At 53.3% G+C, this 15,757-nt stretch overlaps 1 protein-coding gene across 1 annotated transcript in view; it reads left to right on the top strand.

Moving 5' to 3' along the window:
- CNTFR (ciliary neurotrophic factor receptor) overlaps positions 1 to 13,889 on the top strand; it is a gene marked incomplete at its 3' end in the record, with an annotated part of 205,837 nt that extends 191,948 nt beyond the window's left edge. The window contains exons 7-9 of the mRNA XM_080637993.1: positions 701 to 864; positions 11,834 to 12,014; positions 13,744 to 13,889. Of these exons, the coding sequence (XP_080494119.1) occupies positions 701 to 864; positions 11,834 to 12,014; positions 13,744 to 13,889 (491 nt within the window). The remainder of the gene's footprint in view (positions 1 to 700; positions 865 to 11,833; positions 12,015 to 13,743) is intronic.
- Between the last annotated feature and the right edge of the window lie 1,868 nt (positions 13,890 to 15,757).

A 15,757-nucleotide genomic window follows, 5' to 3' on the forward strand; every position in this document is an offset into this window, starting at 1 on the left:
AGCTGTCAGGAGTTGAGCAAGCCCTTGGCAAGGGAGCAAGGCTCATTCTACAACAGGCAATGCCGTTCATCACTGCCTGTCTGTGATTTGTTCCCAGCACTCTAAAAGTAGCTGCAACTTCAAAGCATGCTGCATAGGTCACAGCCAATTAATATTCGCTTGAAATACTGGTTGGGTAGCAAGAAAATATCCCTGTATCCCAAAAGCAGAGCATGGCTGAGAGATATCTCAGGGGTGGAAGCTGACATTTGCATTCATCCTTGGCAAATAAGATGGGCCAAATCCCCAAATGCTTCAGATCCCCAAAAGCCCAACCCTAAACCCAAGGGACAAATTGCCATGTTACTGCAAGATAAGCAGGTTTCAATGTGGGTCAGACTCACAGAAATCAGGAGATGTGAGGGAAGGGCAGGATTTGGGCTTGGTGGGCTCCTTGAGCTGACCAAAGTATCCCTGGGGAGGCGAGATGCTCTGTGCCCTGGCCAGGTTATTCCTGTGTGTCTCCAGCACTGATTCCTCCTTCTTTTGAGCTAGTACCTGGGCAAAAAAAAAGCAGATTTGCATCTAATTACTTGGGGAAAAGGATATTCTGCATGTTGGCTGCTCTCCTTAGAAAGCATGCATCATAAAGTCCAGTCAGCTGTGCCGAGGAGTCTCAGAAAGGATGCCATGTAAAAAGCTTTACCGCCTTCTCTTCCAGTAAAACCGGACCCTCCGGAAAGCGTGGTGGCCAAGCCCGTGCCCAATAACCCTCGGAGGCTGGAGGTGTCATGGCAAAACCCCTCATCCTGGCCAGACCCTGAATCTTTCCCACTCAAGTTCTTCTTGCGGTATCGACCCCTCATCCTGGACCAGTGGCAACATGTAAGTGGATGCCGAGGTGGCCAGGACAGGAGGGAGCATGGGGAGATGGTGGCTGGGAACTAATTGCACTGGGAAAAGTGGTCAGAGATCCAGAAAGAATGTCTATTTATTGCCCAGGCAACCCAGACCTTTTTCCTTTCCTTCTCTGTTTCTCCTCCCTTCTCTCTTCCTCACCATATTTAACTTACATCCCACCTACAAATGCCTCTGCAGGCTCTCCCTGCTCCGCATTTTCATCCACGTCCCCTATCTACTTTCCATACATATGTTCTGTATAAAACCTGCCAACGAGATGTAAAAGGCATTTAAAGTATAAATGTCACCACATTTAAATGTGCCTCTGCCACATTTAGATTTTGAACTGAAGATAAAATACCGCTTGCCGTATCTCAGAGCATCGTCACAGAGTAGCTGCCGTGGTGATATTGTGCTTCTTTTATTTCTTGTTTCTTTAAAAAGGAAAAAAACAGTCAGTGAAATCCTTGGCAGCCCAGAGGACAGATTTCATTTGTTAGCAGCAGGAAGATAACAAATGGGCTTTTTATTTCCCCTCTGTGTGCTGCTTGCATGCTCAGCTTGTGAAGGAAAGCAATCTGACACTCGTGGAGAGGTGCCACTATGCTGGCATGGCTCATCCAGCATCCCCTCTGCACCTAGCTGGGCCAGTCGAAAGCTAATGAGGTGCTTTCCTTGATAAAGCAGTTTTCCATTAAAAGACAAATAGGAGGCAGCACCCAGTCTTTGAGGAGTTTGCCTGTATCACGGAGTAAAGTGGGATTTTCTGCTGGGCAGTTCTTCCGGAGGAGAGAAATGGCTGAGAAAGGGGATGGGAGGTTTTGCTCAAGTCTCTGAAAGTTGTCAGTGGCTCAGCGACTTTTTCTCTATGTGTTGCTTGGGGTTTTTGATGAGGCAGCGTCACAGGTTGTGTTTCAGATTGAAGTATTTGCTGATGGCTCTTGAATATCACGGGGCAGCCACAGCTTCTCTGGGCAACCTGTTCCAGTGTCTCGCCACACTCATAGTGAAGAATTTCTTCCTCAGATCTAATCTAAATCTCCTCTCTGCAAGTTTAAAGCCATTCCCACTTCTCCTATCCATATATGCCTTTGTAAACTGTCCCTCTCCAGATTTCTTGTAGGCCCCCTTCAGGTGCTGAAATCATTTTAGATATTGGAAAATCAGAGAAGGGTAGGCAGAGGGTTCTCCTGCTTGTCTCTTTGCCCTACTCTTAAAAGGTAAACACCAAACACAACATCTTTTTTCCAGGGTGTGATACTGTTGTGGAAATAGCTGATGTTTTCCTCCTGCTACAGCCTGATCCAGCCAAGCACACTGCAAATGCAGGGGTTTGCACCCAAAAATTATGTGAGAGCCAATGAGCTGCCTCCTGCTCAACACCCTTAGGGTGTCCAGTCCCTCCATCACTGAGTATTAGGTATCGTATTTGCAGGGTCAGGCCTCTGAGGGGATGGTGTGGCATCCCCATCAGTGCTGTCAGGCAGGCAGCGATGCTGGGAAATACATGCAGGTGTTGCTGGTGCCACTTGAAGGTCCACCCTGGCCAGAAAATGCAGCTCTAGGGCAGTAGAATCTTGATTTCTCTCATTTAAAGATACCCTGAAAGAGCTCAAGGTACCAGTCTCATGGTGTGTGCAAGGAGGGCTGTGGAAGGCTCATCTCCCCACATCTCATGAAGGTACAGCAGTCATGGGTGCTGCTTTTAATCAATATATCCCCTTCCAAGAGACATGTTCCCTGTCACTGGCTGATGGAGAAGTGTGCTTGGGGAACAATCTGCTCGGTGAGCAAGCGCAAACATTCATCGAGTGAAGTACCAGCCTTGTTTTCTGACTCTCTGCCCCGCCGGCTGGGTAATGAAAAATCTGATTTGTGGATGATTTGAGGAAAACTGCCACTATTCATCAGATGAATTATTTGCGAGGTCTAATTCAATCAGCTCCCAAACACCAGGGGATCGCAGCAATGCAGCAGACAGAGCTGCTCTGAACCCCAGACCCCCCTGGTATGCTCAGCCTGCTCAGTCCAGCCGGACATCCTGCAAATGCAGGGGTTTGCAACCAAAAATGAACCCTGCCAATGCCAGCGTGCTGGCAGCATCCCCAAGAGCTCTGCTTTGCTTGACCTATTGCTTGGTGGCATCTTTGGGAGTGTCCTCATTCCCTCACATCCATCCAGGAAAGGGAGGGATGTGGTTTGGTAGGGCCAAAACAGCCCGTCCTGTGGTGGCGGTGTTGGGTCTCTCCTTGAAGGAACAAGTGCCCTGAGAAAGGATGCAGTGCTCATGCATGCCACACTTGCATGGGGGTGACTTAATTCTTGCTGAGCTGAAGGTCTCCTGCCACGAGCTGCCCCCATCTTCGCTTGTGTTGTCCCCAGTGGCTGCTGGCATGGAAAAGCCATTGCACACAACATGCTTCTTGGCAATGGGGCAGCTTGGGAGAAGTCTCCACCAGCAGCCAGGAGGAGCCGGGTAACCTCATGCTCTGGCACATCCGGCGTGCCCAATGTCCCCAGCGCTAAACCCCATCCCTGCCTCCTCATGGCAACCCCTTGTGGCCTGGTTTTAAGCATCTCCTGCCACCCTCTTGGCAGCCCCATGGGAAGCTCAACATCCCTGTGGGAGCAAACCCACAAGAAGCACCAGAGGCTGCCCAGAGGCAGCAATATCTGTGCAGGCCCTGATCACACATGGTGTTTCTTGTCAGAAGAAGCAGCTCCCCTTTCACCCCTCCACCTCCCATTATCATTTCAGGGTCTGATTTATGCACAGCACCTCAGCAGGCAGGACTGAATGAGCACTAATAGGATCAGATGGATGTCGAGCTGTCGAATACCGTACGGCCTGATTCAATCAGTGTCTGCTTTCTCCCAGGCTCTTTCTTTCAGGATTTTAATAATGCCAGGGCTTGGCACCAGAATGTGCAGCCATGCATGGCAGGAGAGGTGGATCTTATCAGGACCACCGCTGTGCGGGCTAGCCATAAATGCAGTTTCTCCCCACAGGGAGAGACAGGCGATGCTTGGCCCAGGCATTCCCCCTCATCAAGCAATATCTGGGGATGACCCAGAGCCATGGGGACACCTTCATTCCTTTCCCAGCACTTTGCAAAGGTGGGTCTGAGCCCCAGTGTGCCGTTTGCAACCCCTCTCCCTTGCTCAGCAGCACCTTTCTGCTTCAGGCCACTTATGTCGCATAAGTGTCTCATGTTGCAGTTTGCTGTGGGAATTATGATGTGTTCCCATTATCATGGAGAGATGATGATGATGTTTCCACATGAGCGCGCGGTGGGGCGTGCGCTGGATGCTCCTTGCACTATTAAGGAGCTCTGCAGCATCAGCTCCCTTGAACCTGGGCAAAGGCATTTCCTGGCTGTTCAGGATGCAGCCGAGTCACATCATGTCACATCGTGACTCCCCTCCACCCTACCAGCACAGGGCTCACTCTGAAACTCAAGCAACTTTAAAGCCATGCTTCTCCCTCTCTGGAATAGGGGCTGGCAGTTTCTGTGCTGTCAGGAAAGAGATGGGATATTTGTAGCCTAAACAGGTTTTTTATTCTCTCCTTTTGGCAGAATCTCCCCTTCTGTCTCCTAAATATAAAACATTAAATGTTTAGGGTATCCTTTATTTTTCGCCTGCTTTTAAGTTTGTAATTCAAGCCAGATTAGCGTGGTTTCCTCTTCTGTTTTATAGCCCCATCCTGGCCCCAAGCGAGCTCTCCTAATGCTCTCAGATGTTCCTCTAATGGCTTACCTAGGCTGGAACTGGATACCCTTTCCTAATGGATTGCTAATAGCCTGTTTCTGGTTTTACAGGCTCCTTCAGTTAACTCGCAACAGCAGCAATCGCCACGCTCACACATGCAATCTCCCTGCAAGCACATCTGTGTGCTCACTCCTAGATGCAAGCTGGTGGCCAGGCACCATCCTGACCATCTTTGGAGAGCCCAGAGCAGGTCTTGAACCCAGTTTCCTCCCACCCCATGGTGTTTGTTGGAGCACTTTTCCCAGGTTTTTTGGGAGGGATCTCGTGCACGGAGCGCTGACCAGCTCGGTGCACATCCCTGGGATACGGCAGGGCTCAGAAGGGGTTTCTCAAGCAGTGTCAGAGCTGGTGACCAGGCCGAGAGAGGATTTCCTCTGGTGGCTTGCCAGCAGTTTGCAGATGCCGTCGCAAAGTCTAATTGAACCCACTGGCCGCGCTAACTACATGAAATGTTAACGAACCATGAGGCGGGCTGCTCCTCAGATCTTGAGATTCGCAGTAAAAGGTCATGAGATATTTAAAGCTAATAATGTGGTTGGGTTCTCTCCTTCCTCTTCTGTTTTGGAAGCGTTAGAGCCATGCCTGTGAGCATTTGCAAAGGCTGGAAACGTCCCTCTTTAGAATCAGAAGTGCTTTCACCATTTTGGGATTTTAGGAGCCCAGGCACAGAGCTCCCAATGCAGGTATCTGTGCCAGCTCTGATCCAGGCAAATAATGGGAATTTGGGGGCAGGAATGGGCAATTTGTGGGTATTGCCAAATCCTTAGTGGTTAGGTTCCTTGGTGTAAGGAGGGCATGGACATCTGAGCTGACCAACATTACTTGTGCTTCAGGGCGGCTGCCAGGATGCGCTCAGGCGCATCTCCCAGCACAAAGCAACATCTTTGGGTCAAACAGGTGAATCTCACAGGCTGAAATAACCTGCAAGTGTGTGCTAAGGTGCATATCCTCCCCGCAACAGGCAAGGGGGAAGGATGGAGCTGGAGAAGGCAATTAGTGCCACCGCCTGCCGCAGCTGCGTCCCCACTGCTGGCACAGCAGCAATGTCACTTTGCGGCGGGCACACTTCTTCGCACCCATCTGCATCCTCTCCATGCCTCTATCTCTTTGCTTGAACTCCCCCTCTTTGCAACCTTGGCAAGGAGGTCACCCTGAGCAAGCTGGGTTACAGCTTCACGGATGGCAGCTTTTATTGCGGCACTTCTCTCCCTTTTCCTCCTGTCAGTGATTAAAAAAGAAGGGGAGAAAAAAGAGCTAATAGGAGGGAGCGAATTGTTGAGGATGTAATAGTGACGCTTGGTGTGGGACACCTGCATGCTCACACAGCTAGGATGGAGGCAGCGCACTAAGCATCCCCTGCCTACATTCAAACCATGGAAAGCAGGTGCCCAAGCCCCACAATGCCCACACGCAAGCTGCACCCATCTGATTTCACCCCGTGCATCAGCATAGTATATGCATCTGCGGGCAGCAAGTACCAGCACTGAGCAGGGTTATAGCTGGTGCTGAGCTCTCTGAACATCCCTGATCCCATGTTCCCCACAGCCGCAAGCGAAAATGAGCTCTGCCAGTTGTCGCTTGGCAGGAGGGGACAGCGCATCCGGAGGAAGAGTCCCATTATTAACGAGCTTACAGAGCTGCTCTCAAAGATGCTCTGTATTTTAAGCCAGAAGGGAGCCGTTCAGCCGCGTCTGGTGTGACACTCGTCCTCCCAGACTGGCAGTAGGGCTGAGCTACGTGCAGCAGCAGACAGCAGCCTTTCTCTGGAGGGTGACAGCAGGGACAGCAGCTCAGACCCTGCTGGGCTCCTCCACTGGCAGAAAATAAACAGGACATCATTCCCTTTTCCCAGCTTTTCAGTTATCCCAGATTCAGAGCAGAAAGTTCTGTCTGGGGTTAGCCCAGCTGATTCTTGCAGTGCTGCGGAAGGAGGTGGCATTTGGGGGATGGTTTATTACTAATGAATGTCAGACCTATTTGTTCTCCAGACGTGGCTTTGAAAGGGGAAAAGCAAAACACTTCATTCCCGCTTGACTGCAGTGGCTGTTTGCAGTGACCCTCCTGCGCTCCCCAGTGGCAGGGTGGCTTGCCTGGGGGTTACTGCTGCTTTTGGTTTAGCTTGTTCCCACCAGGGCAGGTAGGAGCCTGCTGGGATCCCTCTGCAATAGCAGGGACTGAAGGCACCCAAACTAGCAGCTGCTTGTGTAGCACGAGTCCCTGCAAGCTCATTGCAGCCAAGCGACAGGATCTGGCCTCTTGTTACAGCGAAAAGAGGTTCTGAAATTCAGCCCCATTCAACTCCCAGTTCCATTTCCTCCATTATCCAGGATAACTTTGGGAGCAGGCTGTGAGTACATCCACACATGGCAGACTCGGGTTGTGTTCTTACAACACAGGTTCTTACAACCTGTTCTTACAGGCTGTATCAGCAGGCCAGCTTTACCCTACAGTTGAGGTGCTCCTTTTATTCTGGGGGAGGCAGGCTCATCCAGGATTGATGCAACACCAGTGTCTGTCAATACACCATCAGCAGGGTCTCTGTCCTGGAATGCACAGAGGCGGTGCGTCCCCGCCATGGGATTGAGGGGTGCCGCCTCCCCATCCCTGCATTTCCAGCTTCCCAGCAGTGGAGTACCCCCTTCCCACACTGGGAGCTGGAGGTGTCAAGGAATGGAAAGCAGAGCCACTGCCGCCACGGGGGAGCCGGCAAACACATTTTCATGTGGGATGCAGAGGAGGAGGCATCTGATCCCCCCTTCTTCCCCTCCGCCTCCTTTCAACACACACCAGCCCCCAGCCCAGCTGCTGGGGCAGGGAGGGTTGAGGTTTTCTTCCCCCCCCATCCCCTTCCAAAAGCCATCTGGGCTTCAGACCTGCCTGTGCATCACCCTGTTCACAAGTAATTGCTACCTGGTCACGCCGGACCATGAGCAGCACTGGAGTGGGAACAGAGCACAGCGACCTTTTTTACTGCCGGGGCACCCTGGCAGGGTGGGCTGGGGGCAGTGGGAGCAAGGGGGGAACACGGAGGGGGGAAAGGATTCCTTAACTCCTGCTGTGCTGAACACTGCGAGGCCGTGACACCAGTCAGGGCACGGAGTGGGATGAGGGCACACATGGATGTCCCCTGTTGGGGTGCATGGTGTGGGAGGCTCATATCGATCTCCCCAGGGCTCCAGCACATGTGTAGGAGGAACAGCACGGACAGGGGGAAAGGCAAATGCCGGGAAATCCTCCCCTCCACCTGCCTTGGGTTTATGTCTCCATGCCATCAATGTGGCTGTGGGTGAGCACTGTCTATCCCTCAGCATCCCTGTTATCCCAAGCAGGCTGATGTGGCCATGGTAGGGAATGGGATCCCAGCCCAAGCTGTTGGCTGAATTACTGGGTTCAAGGGCTTTTTTTTTCCCATTTTTCCTCTTTTTCTTTCCTCCCTTTTCCTTTTTTTTTGTTTTTTTTTTTTTGCAATGCTAATGGCTCTGCCCTGAGCTGGCTGCTGATCCTTCATTAATCTGGGCAGCACTTCACAGCCAGCCACAGTGACTTCTGGCAGGTGCACAAAGGCAGCCAGCGACACACAGACCCTCCCGGCCACAGACATTATCATGTGCAGCCTTCCTCCAACTTTTGTCTCTGTGTGGCAGAGACGCGGATTAAGGAATTTCTTCCTCTGCCTTTGATGCTGTGTGTCCATCTGTCCCTTCACGGCCTCCCCAGTCCATGTGTGTCCCCCCCCGCTCTCCTTGTCTGTGTCCAATTGCACCCGGTCCCCTTGTGCTTTCCAGTCTGCTGCTGAGCCATGGGCACCCACCCAAGGACTTTCTCACCCACCATGGCAAATGTTGGATGTGCCCCCCTCACTGCCCGGCTCAGAAGTGCTGCATGCAGAGGTCATATGCGTGGGGAGAGGTGGATGATGTCTTTTCTGCCTTCCCTTTTGTCTGCTGGCTGAGGAGTTGCTTAGGGCCGCATCCTCCAAGGGCCTACAAGAAAGGTCCTCCAGGTCCTCCAGCCTGGGTCCTGTAGGAACATTTCCCCCTTCCCACCATGCAAGGCACAGCCTTGAACCCATTGTGCATGCAAACCCCATCTGCAAACACTCAGCTGCAGGCTGGCTGCAGCTGGGGAGAGGCAGGAATTGCTCCCAAGAGGAAACGTTCAGCCAGGAGGGCTCTATGGGCTGGAGAAAACACTCCTGATGGAGCAGCAGCCTGGCTAGATCACTAGGACCTCATGGTGGCTGACCTGCCTGCAGCCTGCTTGCTGTTGGGCCCAGGGAGCAGCCAGAAGGGCCTGGAGCATGCTGAAAGACTTTGAGAGATACAAGCATCAGCCAGATAAACCCAACATCCTTTCGAGCCCTGTGCTCATTCCCTGGTTGCAAAGCACCAGTGGTGCAACACAGGACAAGCTGGGAGGACCGGGCTTACAGGGCCATGGCAGCACACCTGGCAAGGTTTCATTTACTTTGCCATGAAGAATTAATTAAGCTTGATCACTTTAACATCACCATCCAAATTGGTGGATGCCAACAAACACCCCATCCAGGCAGATCCCTGCTGTGTGGCATGCATAGTGCTGTACGTGTGTCCCATCTCGCTGTGACAGTGACCAGAGCTGGTGGCAGAGGCATCAATCCCAGGGTCTGGGTGGCAGGGACATCCTCACTGTGCCACAAGGCTCCTGTCCTGCCCACCCTTCCTGGGGACCTGGGCCATGAAGTTGTGTGCCTATGAGCAGAAGTTGCAGAAGTTGTCTCAGCTCTGCTGGGTGCAGCAGCGGGTGCCAAGAGCCCATCACCACTGAGGACCCTCATCCAGCTCTGGCTTTGGTCCTGGGCTGAGAAGGGCTGGAGTTAGGTGGGGTTGGCGGGATGGGTCCCCAGGGGCTGTAGGATGCATAGCTGTGTCCTGAAGGAGGGACTGGCATTTTTCCACCTTCTTTTCCCCATCCTCTCTTCTGCCCAGACCTCATAGGATTTCTGTTTTCACCTATTCCATAAGTGAAATGGTCCAAAACCTTTTTCTTGCAGTATGGGCTGTACCCAGCCTGGGATGGAAGCAGCCACCCCCATCATATAGATTGTGCTAGGGACCTGTGAGCAGCTAAACAGCAGTGCTTTAAGCCTGATACCACTATCTGGAGAAGATGCAGTGCCTGTGACCCCTGGACTGGCTCTCAGGCTCTGTGGTGTGCTGGAAACTCAGAGATACCCTGTACAGAGCCCCACTGGGCTCATCCACCCCCATGCCAGGCTCTGACCTCAGACCCACTGGTGGATACCCCAAGTAACTGCCAATGGGTCAGATCCAATGGTGAGACTCATAGTGCAGTGGGAAGTTGTCCTTTGGATGGTAGGGATGGACTCAGGTACCAGTTGTTCAAGCACTTTGGTTAATGGTGGTTTAGGGTTTAGGCACACCTCAGCTTGGCACAAGCCCTGTTTGCATCCCACCAACAAAGTGGGTGTCAGCCCCGAACTGCTTGTGCAAGTGGAGGGAGGACATGGCCTTCCCTCATCCAGATCCCAAATCTGCACTGATGTGATGGACACACACCTTTCTCCTTGCTGCTCCCCTGACAAGGTTTGGTAGCAACTTCATGCCTTGCAGGCAGCAGGAGGCCCATTGCTCCGTGATGGCTGGGGGGACATACTGGCCAGGCCTGCCCCCAGATGTGCTCCAGATGTGGGGCTCTTGTCATGTGTTGGGCAGCATGAGCAGCTGGGAGCTCAGAGCTGAAGGGCCCTGCTGTGCCAGGCAGCAGGTGGGATGTGGTGTTGAGAGGGAATAGGGAAGGAATGGCTCTCACCTGGATCAAGAAAGCATCCCTGGTAGGGATTCCCAAGAGCAACTGTAGAAGCCAGGGGATGCTGCAGTTTGTATGCCAAAGGGATTGTATCTGCACTGGGTGTTGCGCATGTTGTACTGGGGTAACTGGAAAAGGGATGGGCCTTTCTTAGGGTACTCTCCTGCTTTTCAGGTACCACTGCAAGCAGCATGCTGATGAGATTAACCACAATGCTCACTGGCCTGGCCAGCACTTACCCCTGGTGTGCACATATCTCTGTGTGTGTAAAGCTGCGGTGCTAGGGCAGCTTCATCCCTCAGCTGCATTGGCCCAGGCACCCTGGGCACCCCAATGGTACAGCTTTTCTCTCTTTGGGCTGTAGGACCAGACAGAAGGGTTTGGCTCCATCTTTGTCCTGTCACTGAACTGAGTTCTTAATAAAACTCAGCTATTAGTGGTCCCAGTGCCAGACCTTCTGCTTGGGTGGCTGGGGAGACGTGGAGAACCCACGAGTTGTGCCATGAAGTTCCCCCCATCCATGAGGTGCCACTTGTTCTGCTCGAGCTTGAGCCCCTGGCTGGGCATCAGCACATGTAGATGAGCTACATCAGACCTGCACCATCCCTCATCCCTCCAGCATCTCTATGGTCAACATGTGTCTGGAGAGAAGGTGACTTGTGTCAGCCAAGGCACAGGCAAGGGCAATGGGTGCTCCATGTCCCCACATGGGGACACAGGCACTGCAGCAGGGAATGAAGCTGGCAGCGGGTTGGTCCTCAGCCTCAGGGACTGGATCTAGAGATCCCTGGAAGGTGTGGACACAGCCTGGGGTCTGTCCCATTGCAGCAGATGCACCCCCAGAACAGAATGACCTCCCGTGGCAGCAGAGACAACAGGACAGAGGGAATTTTGCTAGGAATGACAGCTAGTCACGGCTTGATCCTTATCCAAGGGCACAGCCAGAGGGATGCAGACTGAGCCAATGGGATGCCACGGTGGCTGGCTGGGGAAGACTCACCACAGCTCTGGTAGTGATGCTTGGAAGGTGTGTGCACGCACCCCAAGCAGTGGCTCCAGCACCCAGCCACACCATGTCCAAGCAGAGCCTATCCGAGCATCTGCTAGATTCTGGTGACCTCTAGAGGAAGCTGCTCTGCTCCAGCAACTCAAATTCGGGAGCAGGATGGGGTCTCACCAGTCCTTTAGCTTGGCTGCCACTGGGGAGCTCTCCTCTTGCAACCCTGTCCTGGGCTCATGCTTCTGCCCCAAGCCCCATAGCACTTCCTGAAGTGCCGTGAAAGTCTCATTATCATGCTCTAGACGAGCTGAACTTGCTGATGGTCTCACACCTCCCTGTGCATGGGGTTTCCTCTGACCACCCTGCTGCCCTCAGGTTGAGCTGTCAGACGGGACGTCGCACACCATCACGGACGCCTATGCTGGCAAGGAGTACATCATCCAAGTGGCAGCTAAAGACAATGACATTGGCACGTGGAGTGACTGGAGCGTGGCTGTCCATGCCACACCATGGACAGAGGAGCCCAAGCACCTCACCACAGAGGCGCAGATCACAGGTAAGAGCCCCCTTCCTAATGCAAACAGGCTGTGCCCACAGCGGGGCTACCCATGAGCCCTGGCTGAGGGTCCTCCATGTCTGGCTCCATGCATGTTCCATCCCCAGCCAAGGAGATCCCCCCCAGCACCTATGGAGAATGGAGCCCTTTACCCTACACTTTGCCCCATATCCATGGCCTTGGCAGTGGATGCAACTGTGACCTGAGTGCCCCAGCTTACTTGGTTCTGGTATCCTTCTCACCAGGTTACTTTGGCTATCATGTTAGTTTGATGATGATTATTATGATTATGATGATTATGATTATTATTATTGTTATTATTGTTATTATTATTACTCCCTGAGGCCTCCATTCCTCCCTTTCCAGTCCTACCCCCTCCGCACCTCCGACCCCGCACAACAGCTCGGAGCGGTGCCAATTGGAAATAAAAGCCACAAAGTTAACAAGCCTCTGTTTCTAGGAAAGAGCTGGGACTGTGTCCAAATGGGCGTTATCAGCCCTCCGTTTCCCAGAAGGGCTGGGGTTGGACCCTGCCCCAGTTCCCCTGACTGGCACCGTCAGTGGGGCAGGGGTGAGCAGTGGGGCAGGCAGTGAGCAGTGCTTCTAGTCAACACTGCAGATGTGAGGTGGACAGATGTGCATGTGGGGATGGAGGGTGCTGTGTCCTCATCCTCCAAGCTCTAGCCCAGATGTGTGGGCAAGCCATGTGCTACGAGGGACATGCATGAACCTCTGAGGGCCCTGGCAATGCTCCCTGCCTGGGGATGTGGTACATGCAAGACCTGGATGGAGATGCCTCCTACATGGAGATACCCCCACCTGCCAAACCAGCACCCAGTAGGGCTTCTGGGGGTTCAGGCAGCAGCAGGGATTTGCAGCCCTTCATCCCCAGGGCGATAAAACCCCACAAGGAGTGCAGGCACACCGTGCAGCACTGATAGCATGAGGGTTTGGGGTTTGCTTCTGTACCCATCCGCATCACTCTAAATGCAAATACCACTTACAATAGCACTTGCTTGCTCTCTGTTTGTCATGTCCCTCACACGCATGTCCCTCACATGTGTGTCCCTGCATGTGGGACATCCCTGCCCTAAGGCTGAGCCTCACCATGACGCTTCAGTGGGGTCTTGAAAGATGCTGAGACAGACCCCTGTGGCCTCATCATCCACCCCAGGTTGTCTGGAGGGGACACTCTGGGACCTGCTGGATGTGACCAAAGCTGCCTCAGCCTGGCTGACCATCCAAGCTCTCCCTGCAACCATGCAACTCCCTGCAGGGACAGACAACACATCTGGTCCTGTACAGAAGAGAACAAGCCCCATGAGCCAACCCAGCCGCCACAGCCATATCTGGGATGTTCCTGGGCAGGGGATGCTCTCTACTGAGGCTTGTAGCCATGTCACTGTGATTTCTTAGCCAAATTCCTGCCAAGCTGATGCACAAAGTAGTCTGGCTGGTCAGGATGAGGCCAGGAGGGATGCCCAGTTCTGCTTGGTGGTGCAAGCATCTCTGGTCCAGTGTTAGAGCAGGGAAAGTCTCATGGACCACACCATCCCCTGGCTCATCATCCCGGTCCCCCAGCTCAGCGCTAGTACGACATAGCAGTGAGAGGGGCAATCTGGGGGCAGGACAGTGCCATGTCCTCACCAGCAGGAAAGTGGGGCTGCCCTTATGGGACACATCTCCTGGCACCCCAATTCCTCTCACCATTCTCATTCACTCCTTGCAGAGACAACAAGCACTAGCACCTCCTCTTTCATGCCACCTCCCACCACCAAGATCTGCGACAAGGGGGCTGTGGTGGGCAGCGGAGCAGTGGCAGTGTGTTGGACAGCTGGACTGGTCTTGGCTGCCTATGGCATCCTCTTTATTTAGTGAGTATTACCCAGATCATGGGCTTAACAGATGGGATGTGGGTGCAGGGATATGGAGAGTCCAGGGACTCCAGCATGGTTGGGAATGGGATGTGTGCGAAGGGCATTGGGAATGAGCCATTCGAGGGGTTTCTTGCAGTTTCATTTTAAATATACCCAACCTGGCTGCTTTTCCAGATTGCGTGTTCTGGAGGAGATCTTAGTAATGGCTTTTTAAACATTATCCACAAAGCCTGTAGAGGGATCAGTCTTTCATGTCTTGTTCTCAGCAGCCCTCTCCCCTCCCCACCAATGGTGTTTTAAGAGGCCAAGAAACCACGTGGAAATCTAAGCCCTTTGTGGAGTGACAGAGGAAAAACTGTCCAAGATCAGAAAATTCAAAGATGCATCTCAAAAATGTCTTTGGTTTGGCTTCGAATGGAGCTGGCAGCCTTGAGAGCCCCAGAATAGAATCATAGAATAATAGAATCAGCTAGGTTGGAAAACTCCTTTAAGATCATCAAGTCCAACCGTTACCCTATGTTGCCAAGTCCACCACTGAACCATGTCACTGCGGGCCACATTTACATGGTTTGTGAACACTTCCAGGGACAGTGACTCCAGCACTGCCCTGGGCAGACTGTTCAAATGCCTGAACACCCTTTTCATGAAGAAACTGATGCTAATATCCATCTAAGCCTCCTCTGATGCAGCTTGAGACCGTTCCCTCTTGTCCCATTCCTTGTCACTTGGGAGAAGAGACCAGCCACCTCTCAGTACCTACTCCTCTCTGGGCCTGGGCTGATGTCCCATGGGTGTCCACCCATCCCTTTTCACTGTACCCACACTGCCCAAAGACTGGGGGATAGGTCCTTTGTATCACTTTGTGGGATAAAGGATGTGCCACCCATCCTTCAGCGCCCAAGGAGGGGCCGTTGCAAAGCAGCTCCTATGGGCATGGGGTCCTATGCTCCTCTCTGGCTGTGTCACTTCCACGTTAGCAGTGGCAATGGGAAAGGGGAGAAAACACAGCCAAGAGTGGATGAGCAGGGTCCAGCCCTGGGAGGAGGAGGTGGAGGTAATGTGTTTGGGCCCTTGGTTCAGGTAAGGGGTGAATTTCCCTGTGGGAAGAGGCAAAATCCTCCTTGGAGTGTCCCCTTAGTGGCCGGGCATGGCCAAGCATGGAGCAGTGGCCCCTCTCCTTCCTCTCGCAGATCCTCATCTGTCCGTTCATCGCATCCCAGCGCAGAAGACGCCTTCCCACCACCCACCGCCGCTGCCACCCCGCACCTCGCTACCCCTTTCCCTGGGTTGAGTCTCTTTATCTCTTCGATTTTGCACACGTTGAGGACGTATCACACTTCTTGCCATCGCTTCGGATGAGGACAGAGCTGCTGCCATCCCACAGGGAGCCACAAAATCCTCTCGAGCCCGGAGCGAGGAGACGCACTTGTCCCCCCCCACCCCCAGTCCCCATGCCCCTTTTCCCAAGCAAGACAAAGCGAGCCTGGTCACCGTGCTGCAGCTGAGGACCCCGCTCATACAGCTAACCCCCCCCACGCCAAAGACGTGCCCGCCACCCCGGCACCCACCCCGGTGACAGGGAGCGTGACGGCGCACGGAGAAAAGGGGATATGAAAATGGGGGGGGTGGTGAGGGGAATGATGCTCCCAGCTGTGGACCCCCCCTCAGAGAAGAAGGGGGTCCCTCCAAGGACCGGACTTGCTTCCCCGAGCTCGTGACCGCGTGGTGAAGCTGAAGGGGTGAATGGGTTGGAGAGGGGTCTTGGTCTCCTCCAAGGGGAGGGATGATGGAGGGAAGAACTAGTGGCTTTCACAAGTGTGGTTGGGAGCAGGGAGCTGGCAGGGTTTTAATGGGGAAAAAGAGGAA

The sequence above is a fragment of the Psittacula echo genome (assembly GCF_963264785.1).
Source record: "Psittacula echo genome assembly, chromosome: Z".
Taxonomy (NCBI): domain Eukaryota; kingdom Metazoa; phylum Chordata; class Aves; order Psittaciformes; family Psittacidae; genus Psittacula; species Psittacula echo.